This window comes from Mesoplodon bidens (genome assembly GCF_964165515.1).
Source record: "Mesoplodon bidens genome assembly, chromosome: 11".
Lineage (NCBI taxonomy): Eukaryota > Metazoa > Chordata > Mammalia > Artiodactyla > Ziphiidae > Mesoplodon > Mesoplodon bidens.
The window spans coordinates 31426939-31446413 of record NC_138167.1 but is presented as its reverse complement, the minus strand read 5'-3'; the positions used below and the strand labels follow the sequence as shown (position 1 = coordinate 31446413).

The window sequence follows — 19475 nt, the reverse complement described above, 5'->3', positions numbered from 1 at the left end:
CTTATACTTCTGTAGCATTTATTACGTGCCAATCACATCCTGAGTGCTTAACATCTATGAACTTATTTAACCCTCTGGTCATCCTATGACATGGATACTATTACTTCCATGTTACAAAAGAAGAAATAGGCACAGAGGGTAAGAAACTCATTCAGGATCACAATTACTGAATAGCATAACCAGGCTTTGAAACCAGGCAATCTGCACTCTACAGAGTCTGTGTTCTTAGGCACTATTAAATGCAAATATCTGTGTATTTATAGGTGTGGACATAAATGTGGTATTTCCTCCTATTCTGATAGCTCTCCAGTTTCAATACCTGGTATCAACATCCCTTCCTTACCAAGATGTAAAAAATTAAGATTACTTCGATAAAACACTCAAATTTCACCCTACCACCTAATTTTAAAACCTATTTTTTAAATGACTGCCAAATGAGAACTTGTTTTAAAGGCAGCTATAAAAAGAATGAATACAAGCGAGGACATTATTAAACTTCTCATTGGTCACTCTAAGATTACACTGTGACTCCTATAAGCCTAAGGTGTTTTGAAACTCAAATGCTTGGAGAGTTACCTTCTCATACTGAACAGTATTCTGTTTCATTAGCTTATTCTATTTCCCTAGAGTTTCCACCTGAAAATTGAAAAGTTTCTCATTAGATCACATGTGCTTTTAACATCAGCTCATAATATGCCTCTCAGAGGAAACAGGCTTTGGACTGCTCATGGAGCAAACCTCAGTGTTTAGCAGCTGGGATTCTGTTAATTTACCCCATGTAAAAGGTTACTTTTGTTTTCCTCCCTAAATTCACTTCTATCTCCATCTCTAGCATACAGGGGAAAGCTTTCCCCCTCTAGCAAGTAGGACCCCAGTGGTGAGGAATGACACAGTTACTTGTCTGACCCAACCATCTGGTTCCCGGGAGGCACAGGAGGAGTTCCGTCAGGTCAGGGCAGCTCAAGCACCCCTATACTACACCAGCAACTTCTCCTCCCAGACATTAAGGATGATGAGTACACTCTGTCCTACCCATCAGGTGGCAGGGGTCCTACAGCCTTAGCATCTAAGGTATCTTACTCTGCTCATTGGAAAATCCAAAGTTCTTGATGGCCAGATTCTGCTCTCTACCACCTCATCCATCAATGGAGTCTGTATAAGTCTAAATCTCAGTTGTCAGGACAGAGCTCCTGGGCCCAGACAGATCAGTAGAGGTGGTGAGAGTGTTTCTGAGCATTTTGAGATATTTAGATAGACTATGTCTGCCCAGAGTATAGCAAGGATGTAGGCATGGGAAGGCTCAAGAGTGAGATCTTTTGTCTAATCCAACATGTAGGTGATCAGCCAAGATACTCTTATTTATACAAGCTCCTAGCATTTGGCTTGATAGAGTATATTCAATGTTTTCTAACAGATACAATCTTGTTTTGATCAGTTTCAGAGGGCTCTGAACCTTTGTAAAGCATCACATATATATGTCCCACTAAAAAAGAACATTCCAAAGGGCAGAAATTAATACCCTTCAGCACCCGCCAGAAAGTCTGGCATATTGCCTTGTTTATGGCACTTCCTCAGTCTATTCTTGCAAAGATTCCATAGTCAGTGCAGTAGTTTTCATGTTACCTCCCCCTGGGTCATGGAACCTTTATTCCAGTAGATTCTTGTGTGAAGATCCAATGTAAGAAGTTAAAGCTGAGCTGCTCTGGTTTAAGGAAGGGGAACCCAAGCTGTTGACTGTCTCCTTACTCACTAAAGTATCTCAAGTCATCTTGACAGAAGCCTCCAGGTTCTAGAGACCATTTGAAAACTGGAAGAACTGGTACTTTGAATCCTGGGTTTGAGTTCCCAGCTCTGCCCCTTACCAGCTAAGTTGCCTTCGGCAAGTCACCTTTTCCCCAAGCCTCAGTTTCCCATCTGTAAAACAGGGATAACACTACTTAATTCCCAGATTGATGGCAGGATTTAAAATAAGGCATGAAAGTAGCTAGTACATAACAAGCATTCAATAAAGTGTTCAACTTTATTACTAATGGGTCAAGTACCCCCTTTTATTACTCTTTAAACATACTTTCCCAAGGACAGAGAACAGAATGTCCTATGGAATCATAGCCCCCTGGGGGCTACAAAGAGTGCAGTTTTAGTGAAGAGTTTACGTGAGTCAAAATATTTCCCTATTTATCACTGTCCTTTGAACAATCTGCTTACAAAAAACCAAAACCAAACCCATAATGACAAAATCCTTCTAAAACTGTATTTTCCAGTGAGCACAAACTAAGATACCCTAGATGCTAAGACACATTAGAAATCACCTTCAGCTCTTTATCCTTGACCATGTACAGGGGCAGCATTCAGTGCCCCAGCTGCTGCTGGAAGCAAAATCTCACCCTGCCCCTTAGCTCCAGTCTGTTTTCCCATTCACTTTACCGGGAATTCCTACCCCCTCACCTATCTGCCTGGGAACAGTCAAAGCTTTGTCCAATTATCAGCTTCCCTGATAAGCCTTTCTCGACTTTCCCAAGCACCCTGGAGGCCAGGCCTTTGAACGTTCATGGCCCTGTTACAGTGGTTTTCCCATTAAGGTGATTTGGTGTAAGGCCCCAGTCCTAGTTCCTAAAGAGAAAGGTCCAAGTTCTTTGTATCCACCTGCCCATGTTCTGGTAGACAGCAGGAGGGCAATAAATCGTTGTTGAACGAATATGTAAATGAATTACTGAAAGACACATTTGGATTACTAACCCAAATTTATCGGTTACCAAGACATAATTTTGGATCATCAATTTCTTCATCTATGAAGTCTCTTTGTTCTCAGCTCTAAAACGTGAATGTAAATAACTTAGAGTTTTCATATAGCTTAAGTGAGGAAAATCTGTAAGGGGCCTAGCACGGTGCCTGGCACATGACAGGTACTCAGTAAAGAGCAGCTGCATTTCTTTCATTTTCCCATCCTCGCTGCTCCTATTCAATAGCTTGCTTACCTAAAAAATGAGCCCAAGATTATGTCCCCTCTCAGTGCTGCTATATATCACCTGAAAAGTTCAAGTGGCTGTACAGTGGACCCTTAAACAGTGAAGGGGTCAGGAGTGCCAAGCCTCTGAGCAGTCAAAGTCTGTGTATAACTTAGCTGGTCCTTGGTATCTGTAGTTCCTCAGTGGAGGATTCAACCAACCGCGGATCATGTAGTTTGGTTGTATTTACTATTGAAAAAAAATCCGCATGTAAGTGGACCAGCGCAGTTCAAGCTCATGTTGTTCAAGGGTCAACTGTACTTCATAATAACAATATTCCAATATTGTTTTAAAATAGAAGGTAATCTGTTTCTATTTTGTGCACTGTTGGTGGGAATGTAAATTGGTACAGCTACTATAAAAAAATTAAAACCGTAACTACCATGTGATCCAGCAATCCCACTTCTGGGTATTTATCTGAAGGAAAAATGAAATCGGTATGTCCAAGATGTATCTGCATCCCCACATTCAATGCAGTATTATTCACAATAGCCAAAACATAGAAACAACCTAAATGTCTGCAGATGGATGAATGGTTAAAGAAAATGTGATATGTACATACAATGGAATATTATTCAGCCATGAAAAAGAAGGAAATCCTGCCATTTGCCACAGCATGGAGGAAATGAGGGCATTATGCTAGGTGAACTAAGACAGAGCTATGATCTCACTTATATGTGGAATCTAAAAAAGCTGAACTCATAGAAACAGAGTGGATTGGTGGTTGCCAGGCGCTGGGGAGCAGGGGAAATAGGGAGATGTTGATCAAGGGGTAAAAACTGCCAGCTCTAAGTTCTGAGTACAGTGACTATAGTTAACAATACGGTATTATATAAAGTTGCTGAACGATTAGACTTAAATGTTTGCACCACCACCGTGACAAAATAGTAATTGTGTGAGGAGAAGGATGTGTTAACTAATCTTTTTATGGTAATCCTTTTACAATACATGTGTTATCAAATCATCACGTCGCACACTTTAAACTTACACAATGTCGTATGCCAATATTACATCTCAATACCATTGGGAAAAAATTTTAAGGTCTGTTCCTAGGTGCTCTGACATTTTTCTTTGAATTCTAGATTTAATTAATATTTATCACTTTCTGTATAAGTCTGGCATAACCAGAATGTCTCCAAAATGGCTGATTAAAAAATCATTTCTTTTTGTGTGACCTGGGTTCTGTGAGGGCAAAAAGACACTATGGGTGATGCATCACTGAAATGTTTCTGGTAAGCTGTATGATAAAGATAAGTGATCTTTAAGGTTTAAGTGAATAATCTGATCCAATCATGCTATTTAAATCAGAACTCTTCACACTGACAGCTCTTAGGAACTGTTATTATTTTTACAGTTTTCTTATTACGTTTTGTTGGTGCTCTCGTTTATTCACCCTGGCATGTTTGTATTTTCTCACTGATTTCTTATTCCAGGCATGGCTGTTTCACCTTATTTCTTAAAGGGAATCTTTATTGTAATGCAAAATGAATTGTAAAATGATCAGGAATTTTCCAATCAAGAAAACAAACATGTCACTTTCCTATCAGGCAGGAGTCCCTAGGATGATGTGACTCCCTTTGGATGAAGCAAGAACTCTTTCACAAGGTGGGCAAGGTCTTCCACGATCTGCCCATCTTGCCTCCTCTCGTCCCTTCATGCTCTCCTCTCCAGCCACACTCAACTTCTTTTGCTACACAAGGTCCACATGCTCCTTAAGCACCAGGCCTTTGAACACGCCATTTATGGCCTTGCCTTCCCCCTTTCACCTGGCTGACTTCTGTCCTTCCGGTCCCCTGCCATCTACTCCCCTAGGGTGAATCTCTTCTGCATTTACTAGGATGTCTCTTCATTCCCACTCACCCCTCAGATCATCAGCTCCAATCAGGACAGGGACCATGTTTGACTTCTTTACCTCTATATTTTTATATATAGTTTGTGGCCAGCACACGTCACAAACTATACTAAGCATTCGATACATGTTTGCTGAATAAATTAAATGAATCTGTCTAGAGATAAATAGATTTAACTAAGGCTACTTTGGGATCTGTCAGTTAACTTTATGGCTCTCAGTCTTCACTTGTAACTGCATCCAACATGGTTGACCACGACCTCAGCGAGGAAAGAGTTAACACAGCTGGTCTGTGTTATTCACTTCTTGCTTATCTCTGGAACACCTGCACTCGTTGTAATGACTTTTTTGTGTGTGTGTGTATTAGTTTCTGCTTTATAACAAAGTGGATCAGTCATACATATACATCTGTTCCCATATCCCTTCCCTCTTGCGTCTCCCTCCCTCCCACCCTCCCTATCCCACCCCTCCAGGCGGTCACAAAGCACCGAGCTGATCTCCCTGTGCTATGCGGCTGCTTCCCACTAGCTATCTACCTTACATTTGGTAGTGTATATATGTCCATGCCTCTCTCGCGCTTTGTCACAGCTTACCCTTCCCCCTCCCCATATCCTCAAGTCCATTCTCAAGTAGGTCTGTGTCTTTACTCTTAACCAAACTCTGAGCACTAAACTTCTTCAGTGTTCACTCATTATTGATGCAAGTCAGAGCGTCAGCGTGTACCAGGCCGAAAGCATTGTTTAAAGTAAACGTGAAGATAAATGATGGGCACCTGGGACCTAGTGTGGGTCTGCACCCTGTGGGTCACAATAGTCATGTGACCAGCTCCTGTGAAGAACTCTGGGCCTCCAAGACTTGAGTGGGCTTCCCTGAGTGCACAGCTGGAGAGAAGCATGCATCTGTGGGGTCCTCACCAAGGGAGAACAGGCAAGCCCATGCTGACTCCTCTAGTCTTTGCCTACATGTATCATTATTCTGCTGTGCCTGCACTGTGTCTTTTGCTTCAAAAATCTTGGCTGCGAGTATGACTTTGTTGAGTCATGAGTCCTTCCAGCAATTCACTAGTGGGTGGTCATGGGACCCTGAGACAGCCTCCTGTTTTCTTTGTTGTTGTTTTTTTTTTGCGGTACGCGGGCCTCTCACTGCTGTGGCCTCTCCCGCTGCGGAGCACAGGCTCCGGATGCGCAAGCTCAGCGGCCATGGCTCACGGGCCCAGCCGCTCCGCGGCATGTGGGATCCTCCCAGACCGGGGCATGAACCCGTGTCCCCTGCATCGGCAGGCGGACTCTCAACCACTGCGCCACCAGGGAAGCCCCAGCCTCCTTTTTGAACTGCTGCCCTTCCTTCGTGTCTGTGATATCACTCTTCACCTTTCTCCTACTTCCTTGCTGAACTTTTTTTTCCATCTCCTTTGTTGGCTTCTATCTCTACCAGAATCAAAATATAACAGTATCCTCTGGCTCTATTCTGGCCCTCTTTTATCTCTACTTTCTTGTTAGATTATTTTATAATCCCATGGCTTTCAATGCGATCTACATGTTGATGACCCTCAAGCTTATTTCTACAGCCAAAACTTTCCTCCAAACTCCACCTATACACGTGCCTACTGGACATTCCAACTGGATGTCTATTAAGGATTTCAAATTTTAAAAAATTGTCTAAATCAGAGGTCTTGATTTCAACCCAAACTTGTCCTCTTCTAGTATTTCCTATCTTGGTAAATAATACCTCAGGTGCTCAGCTGTCCAAGCTGAAAACCTAAAGGTCATCCTGGATCTTCTATTTTTCCCTATCTCTGCCCAACCCCTTCCAATCCATTAAGGAGGCCTTGTTGGTTTTATTTCCAAAGTAGATCTCTAATCCCTCCGCTTCTCTCCATTTCTAATACAGCATCTTCATCCAAATCACCATCATCAACAGTTGCCTGGATTATTATAACTGGATTAGTCTCCCTGCTTCTATACTTGCCCCTTTCTAATTAATTCTCTATTCAGCAGCCAATGTTATAATTTTTCCAAACCCACATCAGATGACATCATTCTGATTAAACCCTTCAATGGTTTTCCATTATTCTTAGAACAGAATTCAAACTCTCCCTGTTTGAATTAGCATACCAGGCACTCTGTGAACTGTCCCCTGCACGTCTCTCCAGCTTTACCCAGTACCACTCTCTGCGTGCTCACTGTGCTCCAGCACCACTGGCCTCATTTCTGTTCTTGGAATACAGCACAATCCTTTCCACCTCAAAGCCTCTGGACTCTCTGCCCACCCCTACACTGCGAGCTAGAGTGCCGCTGAAACTGAAGACACATTCTGTGCATTTAGAAGTATATGTCATTAAAACTCACAAGATACCCAGGCCCAGCTACATGTTTATTAAGGCTAGAATGTGGTATTTCCCAATTTGTCTTTCTGTTTTTTCATAAATAGAAAGGAACTTACCGGTAACAAATGATAATCCCACTAGGCTTATCTCTAGGTTATCTCTAGTAGAGAGAGATTATTCATCTCAGTCTCTAAGAGTAACAGAAAAAAAATAAAATGTGTTCCTTAATTGAGCAACCTGCATCTCAAATTTAACCCCACGTGCATTCGGTATTATTACTAAAGTGTAAGTAAATCTAATGTTAAAATAATGGGAAAACTCCTGTGGAATTGCCCCATGTTAAAATGATCTGTTCTCCCCATGTGTCCACACTGTCACAAGAGTGAACAGCCCCCTTTAAAAGAATTTTAATGGATGGGCTTGACTGAGTTACCAACAATTGGCAAGGGAATGGATACTTAACAGGGACTAAAAATTAAAGTTAAGATACTTTCAACCTTCAGTCTGTCTACCTGTTTATTTCCAAAACCTGAAATGAACATCTTAAACCTGTAAAGCATTCCTGAGTATAGAGGGGGAAAAAGACCCTTAAAATCGAGGGATTCCAAGTATCTGCTTAACTTTTCTGGTGGCGGGGGTGAGGGGGGAGGCTTCATCACATGGTCCTTTTCGTTTTTTCACATTCTCTAGATAGACACTTGAACTATTTTTCCACTGTTCAAATAAAACCAGGGATATTTACTTAACCTCTTCTTAATGGAGGGTGTGTGTCTCCTATATTTACTCTCTTCTCTTAATACATGTTTGGCTAGTGTTTGGGGGCTGAGGGAGCCAGAACCCCTCTAGGTGTGTCAGTGAATGACTCAGTTATGCCCTTGACTGCTTGAAGGACACTAACCTCCCTGTTGCCCTCCTACACACCAGCGTGAGCTGTGTCACAATGAGGTCCTCCTATACTGCCTCTCCAAGGTATCATGCTACTTCCCATAACATTGTTTTCTTGCAGTATAACCTGTTTTTGCTAAAACTATTTCATTTTCCTGAGAAACTGAAGTATTTACTACCTACAACATATGTATAACTACATAACGTTGCATATATAAAGTTACATATAGTATGTGTAACTATATAAATGTATATAAAAGTATATATATAAAAATATACATCCTATATACTTATATATAATAGTATACTATACTGTATAAAAGTGTATAAAAGCATATTTACATTAATGTTTCCTTTGCTATGCATGGAAAAACTCTCCAGCTGTGATCCTCACTGTGCCTGTCACATATAATCAGCACATAACTGGGCCTAAGATACGAAGATGAATGAAGCCTGGTCCCTGCCCTCCAGGTACAACATAGAGCTCCTGGAAGATGCTCTGGAAGAGGGGTGCAAGGAGATTCTAACTCTGCCCAGGCGACTAGAAAAAGACTTCCAGGAGGAGGTGACATTTTGAACCAAGCCTCAATCAACTGAATAAATGATCAAGTGGTCTCTAACATCCATTCCTGCTCTAAAAATGTGATGTTGTGCTCAATTTCACCTGACTGTATTCATAGTATACCCATGCACTTTGTCAGAAAGGAGGCCGAGTTATGTATTTGGATAACTGTCAGTTCAGGTGACTTTGGCTGTGCTCCTTAAGTGTGGTTCTAGTTTCCTCAGAGAGATTCCTATCAGAGAAATTTTAAAAACTGAGTAAACAACTAACTGAAAGTTCTTTGTTTATACAAACAGAGGGTTTGCTTTCTTCTTCTAGACTCTGTGACAGTGCTTGCATATTTGAAGGGTTGACCCTGTCATTAATGCCTTTATACCCCACCATGAAGGCTGCTATCTTCAGCTCTGAGGAAGTTCGGGATATGTCTGTGAAGCCAGTTTGAAGGCAACTTGTTTGAAGTTGGCGGCATTTTTGTGATACCAAGGAGAGTAAACCTCCAGTTGAGCTTTTGACGAAGTTATGTACATGAAGGGTCACAGACCAGAAAATGCACGCTTTTTAAACGTCTGACATGTAGCAGTCCTTGTAAAACAGGGTTGAGAAAACATTTTTAATGTGCAACTTATGTCTTTTATTTATTTTACGTCTGTTTATTTGCACACAAACTCAAATTAGGATTTCCTAACCTCTCAGCAAACTACTACCCTATATTACATTGAATGGCTACGGAGCTAGGAAGAATACCAATTCTTTTCAATCACTAGATAGGAAGTTCCGATTTAATCTTCTTCCCCTAACCCAAATGCATGTTGGTATTTGATATAATCTTCAAAACTTTGCCTTTTTTTGGGTAATAAACTCTGAGGGAAAAGAATCTGCAAAAGAAATCTATATATAACTGAATCACTCTGCTGTACACCTGAAACTAACAACATTGTAAATCGATTATATTTCAATAAAAAGCATTTTTTTTTTACTTTAAGATTCTTCTTATCTTACGTTCTGACTTTGCACTCTTCGAGAAAGGGGCATTCTAAATTCACAAACCAAAGGAAAGAAACAGGGCGAATGGCAGTTGTCTCTCAACTCTAGATACTATTCGTCACTGCGGTGTTACCTCTAGGCACTCGTGTTTTGATTAAGAACAGAAACCAAACACCTTCTGGACGCTGGCTACATAAATTTGAAGTGGGTCTTATCAGCTCTCTGCATCTGTGCTTTTAGACCAACAGTCCCTAACCCTATCAGTTGATGCCTCTTTTTTCACGTCCAAGATTTTGCAACTCCTCCTTCACCATGCTGGCATGAAATCCACAGAAAATAATATTTGCGTACATAATTTCAGAAAGATTGATAAAATGTTCAAACTTTACATAAAGGGGGAATAAAAAGAAAGCAACTTATAATAAGAAAAAGCTGCTTATATCAATTCTTGAGATTGATGGTGAAGGCATTTATTACACATGCAGACTGATTCAGCTGTGTGGTCACTGATGCCAGGATTTTAAGAACGTGAAATATCTCGGAATCAAGTTCAGAGAAAAATATAATTGAATTTTCCCTCAATCTACCTACAGGTACTATTCCTGGAAAGTTTGGTACGTATTAAAATTGTGGGGAAACAGTATTTTGTGTTTGTATATAAATCGGAATTGGTTTTAGGCTCAGATAATTGTAAGCTGGTCTTGCACCTATGGAAGACATTAGAAAATGTGGAGGACGATTTTTCACTAGGCACGACTATTCTGTGTGTTGCTAACAAGATCAGGAGGATGCATCAGCGAGGTCCCCCCCTCCAAAGACTTAAAAGTTATGGCCTAAACCTCCCCTCAATTTCCAAAATTCCCCCTAGGGGGCAGTACTACTCTTAATGAGAACCACTGTTCTCAACTCAGGAGACAGCATTTTGGTGGGTGGGTGTCCCGAAAGTGTGCAAACCAGAATCTCAGTCTTCTCCTTTTGCCTCATAACCAAACAGTTTTAGTATATAGAAAAAAAATTAAGTCTACACCAAAATACGGAATTCACACTGCTTTGGATGAAACTGTAAATACTGAAAAGGGGTCTAGGATTCCATAGCCTATCACTCCGCACATAAAATACATTTTACACAGGCCTTTTCTTGGATGATGGAGGATGCTCCTCAACTTCTGCAGGATCACAGCAGTCGGGGCAAGGGGAGGAGCAGGATGTATGGGGGAGGGGAAAAGGGACAAGAACAGAGAAAAAGGTAACCGGAGGAACTTTTCTCTACAGAAAAGAGCTTTAAGGGTCCACTATTTGGCACAAGACAGACTTTGGTTCCAATCACCCCTCTGTCATTTACTAACTGTGGATGATTCATTCAATCTCACTTCTTCACATGTAAATTGGGGGATAATAATGGTATTTCATACCATTGTTAGAGTGATTGAGGGGTATATGTAAAGTGCCAGGCAAAGAGTAAAATTCACTTAATGTTGGCTGCAATTATTATTTTTTTAAGTTTCAAATGCCCCTAGAGTATTGGTGGTTGAAGCAGAGTAACATCTGGGTTACTTTTTGGATATTCTGTCTCTTCCTCTTAAAATCTCATACCACAAATACAGTGGAAATCTAAATCATGTCCTTGTAAGAAAAAAAGGCAGCGTCTTTAAGAAACTTAATGGTTATAAAACAAAGCTGATGTTCCTAAGGTGTTTCAGAAAAGGACTTTACATTTCAAGTTAAAGAAGGGGAAAGGCTTGCTACCCCAATGTAACTTTAAATCACAAGTATGTATATTACAGCTGAAATTCCCAGATTTTAGTGGCTGTCTTGATATTTAGTCCTCAATATGTCAATATTTACATCACAGAAAGCATTTTATACAGGATCTCAAGCAAACTGGCTTGCCGACCACACTTGAGAAATGAACAGGGTGACAGAAAATCGAATGTTGTGGCAAAATCTTTTATCAAGTGTCCTTTTCAGAGGGTAAATCACCAGCCAGAATCTACCCAGGCAAGGGGAGTAGGCAATGAGAGGTCTGTGTACATGAGCACAGTACATGTCTCTTTGGGGCAGGAGTCTTAAGCCAATTCTAGCGAGATTTTTTAGTATCTGCGATGTTATGACGACTCCTGGCAGAGGAATTCAATAAATATCTGTTGAATGCATATGTGAAGGTGAGAATCCTTGGGGGAAAATGCAGGAGAAATAAATTCTCCTTTATACTTTAAACACAACAATGAAAACTTTATGCTACAGTAATCTTTCATCATCATCATCACCATAACACTTAGCATAACATCTACCCTCATAGCAAATTTTAAAGTAAACAATATTGTTAACTATAAGCACTCTGCTGTGCAGTAGATATCTAGGACATATTCATCCTGTATGACCAAAACTTTGTACCCTTTGACAAATACTACAGTAATCTTTCAAACCAGGAATGCCTGATTGATGACTGGTATAAGAGAAGAGGTAAGGGCTTCCCTGGTGGCACAGTGGTTGAGAGTCCGCCTGCTGATGAGGGGACACGGGTTCGTGCCCCAGTCCGGGAAGATCCCACGTGCCGCGGAGCGGCTGGGCCCGTGAGCCATGGCCGCTGAGCCTGCGCGTCCGGAGCCTGTGCTCTGTAACGGGAGGGGCCACAACAGTGAGAGGCCCGTGTACCGCAAAAAAAAAAAAAAAAAAAGAGAGAGAAGAGGTAAGCATACATTTCTTGAGATTATCAATCAATACTCCTTTTGGAAATCAATTTGGTTACCTGTATCAAATACACAGAACTGCTTTAAGACCTGGTGATTTCCTTTTTGGAAATGTATCCCCAATAGCAGGTAATGTATCCTTAACAGCAACTCTTACGTAGTACTTATTATGTGCCAGGAATTATTCTAACCACCCATGGTCACACTGCTACAAAGTAAAGGATCTAGAATTTGAACATGGGCCTTGTAGTTCCAAAGCCTGTGTGTGCTCTGACAACTTTTGCTGTCTTAGCTACAAAGATGTCCACTACGGCACTTCTTTTTTTTTTTTTAATAACAGGAAAATTTAGAAACAAACTAAATGTCAGTGGGGTATAAGTTAAATAAACAATAGTATATCCATTGATAGGACACAAAGCAGGCATTAAAACTCAGGTTTTAGGGCTTCCCTGGTGGCGCAGTGGTTGGGAGTCCGCCTGCCGATGCAGGGGAAACGGGTTCGTGCCCCGGTCTGGGAGGATCTCACATGCCGCGGAGCGGCTGGGCCCGTGAGCCATGGCCGCTGGGCCTGTGCGTCCGGAGCCTGTGCTCCGCAATGGGAGAGGCCACAACAGTGAGAGGCCCACATACCGCAAAAAAAAAAAAAAAAAAAAAAAAAAAAAAAAAAACTCAGGTTTTAGAAATAACATGTTTGCAGGGGCAAGCAAGATATTTGGCTCAGTGGGAGGGGAGAAAGGCACAAAACAGGGTGTATAGTCTTTCAGGTCTACTAAGTGTTTCCTTTGGATGGTGAGATTTTAATTTTCTCCTTGGTGCTTTGTTGTATCTTCCCAATTTTCTAAATGAACTTGAGTTCCTTTTGTACTCAGAAAAAGAAAATTGCTAATAACAAATTTCTCTCTAGATCAGCACAGCCCAATCAAAATACAATGCAAGTCATATATGTAATTTAAAATGTTTTAGAAACCACAACCATATTAACAAAAGTAAAAAGAAACAGGTGAAGTTTTTAAAAAAATATTTCTTATTTAGCCTTTATATCTAAAATATTACCACTTCAACATGGAATCAATATAAAAATATTAATGGTCTATTTTACTTTTTTGTATGAAATCTTCAAAGTCACTTTTAGCACACCTTAATTTGGTCTAGTCACATTTCAGCTGCTCAGTAAACAAGTGGCTACTGGCTACTGTGTTGGATCCTTGGTAGAAGCTTTACTTTCAGACCCAGTGTGCCCAGAACATGACTCTGAAACCCTCCAGTAACCTCAGTCTTCATGTGACCAGCCACATCTGTGTCAAACCTCTTCCTTAATGAGAAAGAGATGTGCTTCAGAGAAGGTGGATCTGAGTTTGAAGCCTCCCTCTAACACTTATCAGCTGTGTGATCTTCAGCAAGTTAATTAACTTCTCTGTTAATTAAACAAGCCTCATTGGATCCTTTCCGTAAATGAGTATAAGGCCTATTTGAGTTGTTGAGATTGAAATAATGTATTACAACACCGAATACATGGAAAGCACTTTAGAACAGATTTTATGATCTAACCCTTGCCTTTTGCAACCTTCCTTATTCAGATCAAGGTTAGACTTAGCAGGAGGAAAGACAAGATTCTTAGAAAAGAGATGTAGGAAATCTCACTTAAAGTGGTCCTAGAACTAATGTGGGGGGATATGGAAAGAACAGCTGGGGAATCTGTAATAAATACATTTGTATTTTAAAGGGGGCTACCTGATAGCAGGGCACAAATGGCACAACTTTTTGCTTGCTTCACATGGCTTTCCCTCAGCAAATAGTCAAGCCACTAAACAAACAGATAAAAATCACTGAATACGTGCCAGGAACATGCTAGACAAAGGGGCTTAGGAGTAATTTAAAAAAAAAAAATGGATAGGAGAGGTGCTCCCTTAACTGAATGAAGGAATGAATCAATGAACATTGTACATTTTCTGATTTTTCTCAACTCAGCTGTCTGTTCTTTTTGTTTTATAGTTGCCTCCGTTGTTTTACCTAAGATTTTCTTTACTCTGATGTTAGGTAGTGGGATTTCCTCTAGAAGGCTCAACTGAAATATGGTCTGTCTACTATGGCTGAATCTAGGTGAAGTGTATATACATACTCAGCTTTTGGGTAGGTTTCAAACATTTCAAAATTAAAAACTGGAAAAAATCAATTATAATAGAAGGTCATTAATCATGACATGTAGCAATTGTTTTTTTAGCATCACTGTTTATAACAGAGGCCACCAGAAACTATATAGATGCCACAAAGAGGTGAATGACTAAGAAATTCACATAATCGAGGATAAAAGACTATATAGCAATCAATTCACACCTGCAGACCTTTCAATTCATGGAAATACGTAATGAAATAATGTGAACTGGGGGAAAAAAAGCAGATGAGAATCCATGATTACAGTAATGAAAATACACGTGATATGCATCTACAAAAATTAAAAATGTATTTGGCGAGGTAGGAGCATTACTTTCCCTTCTAGGTATGTTGCCCACATTCACAATAACAAAGAAAACTAAATAACACATGTGGTAAATCTTGTTTGCTAAGCAAACTTATCTTACATCAGAGGGCAGGATGGCCAGGGGAAACTGTGCATCTAGTGAAAAGAGTACCAACAAATATGCTTGGCAACCGACTCCCCGTTACTAGCGTGCAGTTTAACCTACTGCTCAGAACCTCATAGCAGATTTGGGACTTTTCTTTTTTTTTTTTTCTTTTTTTTTTTTTGCAGTACGCGGGCCTCTCACTGTTGTGGCCTCTCCCATTGCAGAGCACAGGCTCCGGACGCGCAGGCCCAGCGGCCATGGCTCATGGGTCCAGCCGCTCCACGGCACGTGGGATCCTCCCGGACCGGGGCACGAACCCGTGTCCCCTGCATCGGCAGGCGGACTCTCAACCACTGCGCCACCAGGGAAGCCCGGGACTTTTCTTAATCGGAGTAATTATTCAGAATACTCAATACAAATATGTGACCTAAACTAGTGTCAGATTTTATTTTTTACATGGTAATTCCTCAGTCCTTTAACCACAATAGTGCGCACAAGGTAAAAACAATTAAGCCTGCTGCCTTTCATTGTTACCGAGGTCTGATAGCACGCAGGGTAGATCAAAATAGCTGGTTGACAGTGAGAGTCCCGCCACAAGCACTCTGTGCTTGAAAAAACAAAAACCAAATCATTTAGTACTTAAAATTAACGACACTGGCATCACCTGTGCGTTAAATGACTGAACAATAACTCAAGTTAGTTGTGTTCTATATTTCCTTTATTAATATAATTAGTATTCTTAGATCTTTTAAAATTGCTCTTCTCTAGCCCTAGGGGAAAATGGTTTCAAAAGGCTGAATACATATGCTGATTCAAGATACGCTTTCTCATACATCCAACCTCTGTAAGTTTGGATGATACATTAATATAGAGTAATTCTGGCACCAACTCCTTAGCAACGTTGTTTAAAAACAAAAATGCCATTACACACATAAGCCAAGGAGTTTTATGTTGCATTGCACATAAGCGAATTTATGTAATACTTTTAAAACATAAAAACCATGGCCTTAATTTTTTGGAAAACGATTACTTAAGAATATGGTAATTAAGAGACCCACAAATTGGTTGAAAAACTCAGAGCTAAAATTCACATGGGGTTGAAATACACCTTATAAAGAGCTGACATCCAAATTACATACACTTGACAAAACTTATAATTTAAGCATTAAGTTATTTGCTAATCTCTTTGGGGAGGTACAAAAGATTGAGAAATAATAATATCTGGTAAAATTATTTGCCTTGTCCCAAAATGGCTAAGCCTTAAAGTAGAATGATCTGAGCGCCAATCCTGGTTATAAAACTCACTCAAGATCTGAGTGTTCTTGGGCAAAATACTTAATTTCACTATGATTCAATTTTCCTATCTACTAAAATTAGAATTACTTAATATATAGTTGTATATTTATACTTAATATATGGTTTCTAAATTAAAACAATAAAGTAATTAAATAATGAACGCGAAAATACTAAGGGCAATACCAATCACTGCTATGGTACACTTATTATCCAGCAGTTAGTCTCATTCAAATGGATAACTTTGAAAATAGCCTTTTAATCAGTACCAGAGCCACTTTTTTTGCATAACTTTAAGCCATAGGGCTAATTATACGTAACACAGAAATCTCACCAACACAACTGCCCTGTTTTAGTTTAAAAGAGACTTGAAGACACGATCCTAACAGTCCGAGTCATATTTAAAGAAGCCATCAAAAAGGGAAACAAACCTGAGATGGGTAAACAGACTTCCTTGGCAGAAGTTCATGTAGAAAACTAAAACCTAAAGTACTCATCCCAGGAAATCACTGTCTGCAAGATCCCAAAACAGAACGCCATTAACGCAAAGCACTCGACACCGAATGACAGCGGAGACGTCTAGTAAAATTCAGGTCTTACTACTCCACTGACAAAAAGCAACACAGCACACAAAAGCAGAAACAACCAACACGCAAGGCAGGGATGGATCCGCTCGAGCCCCTCTGAGTCGCTTCATGGAGAGAGGACAGGAGGCTAAGGCATATTTAATGAATGAAACTGAGGACTAGGGGTTTGGGAAAGTACACGAGACGGACCCTACCTTCCACAGATTTCCCGATACTGTGTAAGTGAGTGATAGAACTGTAGTTTTGGTTAATACTCTTCAGGAACGCTTCCATGTCTGGCTGGTGGTGGTAGTTGAAGTCCAGCGCAGCTACCACAGGCAGCAACAGCCCTAGCCAGAGGCGGGCGCAGTCCATGTTCTAGAGATGAATAAAAACAATAATAAAGCTGAGCAGGTGAGGAAGGGGGTGGTGGGGAGTGTGCACGTTACTCGCTTCGGCTCCGCTGTCTAGTCTCAGATCTCCCGGCACTAACACTCCCAGCTTCCGAAGGAGGTAAAAGTTGGAAGCAACAGCTTCGGGAGTTAGCGCACCCGGAGCACGGGCAGCCCCTGGTGTCCTCCATCCCGCCTCCCACCCTCTCCGCGGCCCGACAGCTGCAGCAGCTGCGCCCGACCCCGCGTGACCCCTTGCTCACCCCGAACCCAGGCGCGCACCGCTGCCCGGCGGCTGCCACCAGGCGGGACCCGGTATTAATAGCCCGGCCAGGGTCCCACCCCCGATGCCTGACTGACTTCTCTCCGGCCCACTCAGGCGCCGCGCGGAGCACTCCGGGGCGGGGCCGACACGGGCGGTCCGGGCTCCTCTGTCTCCCTCGAGCTCCCTGGACGCGGCGGCCTGTGCTGGGGCGCGGCTGAGAGCTTCCCGAAACCGAGTTTCCTCGCGCGGTCCCAGTTTTTGCCGGCGCTCCAGGTTGGCAGTGCGCTCACCCCGGCCACGGCTCCGTCCGCTGAAGGGGTCCGGGGCGCTCCACCAAAGGGGCACGAGGTGTCTCCAGCTGCAGCGAGTTTGGAGACGCTAAAGGCTCGGAGTTGGGCGAGCTTCTCGAGTTGGGCGGTGCGGGCCGGCGTGTCCCGGGCTCACCTGGAGCCCCACGAGGCGCCGCGAGTCCCGGGCGCCCGCAGCCCCGAGCGGGCTCCTTTGCTCTTCGGTGCCGACCCGAGTCGCCAGGGCCGCGCTCCCAGCTGCGCCAGGCGTCCCAACCCTGTTCTGCAGTCGCGTGGCATTTCAGAACGTGCGTGTAGAAGTTTTAAATGCCGTCGTGTGGAGTCCAGGAAATTTTCCGACAAATACTTATAGTGTATGAGATTTGACTAAATCAGAGTTATATTGAAGACTGGAAATCTGGAAACCACATGGAAGAAGGCAGCAGAGGCATCATTGTAAAGTCAACGCTGCCGCCACTAACACTGCCTAGGCCAGTTTCATTTATCTCTACCTAAAATGATTCTTTCTGGAAGGATGGAGTGATCTGTGTTTGCACTAGAGATAGCAAGGACTTCGCCGAAACCCAGAGGGTGTGTGGGACGGGCAAAGACCGCGCACACCTGTCACACATTACCTATCAGAGTAACGGGAGGCTTGTGCTACGGGTCCAGTGAATGTAAAACGTTTGAAAAGCACTGATTTGGGATAACATTCCCCTTTAGCAGATTAAAAACAGTAGTGCCAGGGCCCCACCCCTGACAGGTTGAACAAAATTTCCGAAGCCCAGGAATGTGAATGGAACGTGCCCTCAAGAGCTGAGAACCGCTAGTGACTGCCTGTCTCTTTTTTTGTTGTTAAATAATTTATTGTTTTATTTTTTATACAATTTTTAAAGGTTACTTTTCATCCTGTCTCTTCTTTGTTTGTGATACAGATACTACTGTAGAATTGAGCGGTTTGGAACCTGAGGCCCCCTGTGATTCCCGGGTAGCAGAGTAAAGAAGTTTGAGCTATGATTATAGCATCACATGATATGGGTCCCTGTCCTTGCTCTGACACTCAATGGTTGTGTCAACTCTCTGTGCCTTAGTTTCCTAATTGGTAAGATGGAAATGATAATTGTACTTACCTAAATAAGGTTGGCAGGCATATTGTGAGAACTCTGGGAGGTATCTATTAAGTAAATAACCAGTTTAATTCATAAATCTAAGCAGAATTTTCTAAGAGTTGGAAAATCTTAATACGATGGTGTTGGGTTTTTGAGTGGATTAAAAGAAAAAGTATGCAGCAGTTGCTATGCTAACTGTGATTTTTACCAGATGGTTTGAAGAAGTTCTTTCATTGTCATTCATTGACTGGAGGCCTGAAAGGAGGTGGAATAGGGTCGAGGAGATTAAATTTAGGCAAAGTTACTCTAAGGAATGGGAAAGGGAACTGTCAAGGAACAAAGTGAAGGATTTCTGATCTGACTTTAGAAATCAAACATTTGTTACAGAAGCAAGTGGCAGTTTTGAGATTGCCTTTTGTGATGCTGTGGCTGGAGCCTGGAGAAGAGAAGATGGTGGCTTGGTCAATACTGGGATGGAGGTCGCCAGGGTTCTTATTCCAGATAAACAAAGGGGTGAGGTATAGTTGAAATTACTGCCCTTGGGGTTCACACTAGGTAAGGAATGGAAGCAGATTCAGGAGAGAGCCAATCAGAGAATGGAGGTAAGGAGTACAGGGGTTTGAGGGCTGAAGGTCCAGAACCTAGCCACTCAAAGTGTGGTCCAGGACTAGCATTGACATCACCTGGGAGCTTGCTGG

The 19475-nt window shown here is 41.9% G+C and overlaps 1 protein-coding gene across 1 annotated transcript in view; it reads right to left on the bottom strand.

The window, feature by feature from the left end:
- Positions 1 to 17399, bottom strand: part of CPM (carboxypeptidase M) — a 92142-nt gene extending 74743 nt beyond the window's left edge. Inside the window, exons 1-2 of the mRNA XM_081248554.1 lie at positions 17380 to 17399; positions 16940 to 17102 (exon numbers count right to left, since the gene is read on the bottom strand). Coding sequence (XP_081104680.1) covers positions 16940 to 17099 — 160 coding nt within the window. The 5' untranslated portion in view covers positions 17100 to 17102; positions 17380 to 17399. The remainder of the gene's footprint in view (positions 1 to 16939; positions 17103 to 17379) is intronic.
- Between the last annotated feature and the right edge of the window lie 2076 nt (positions 17400 to 19475).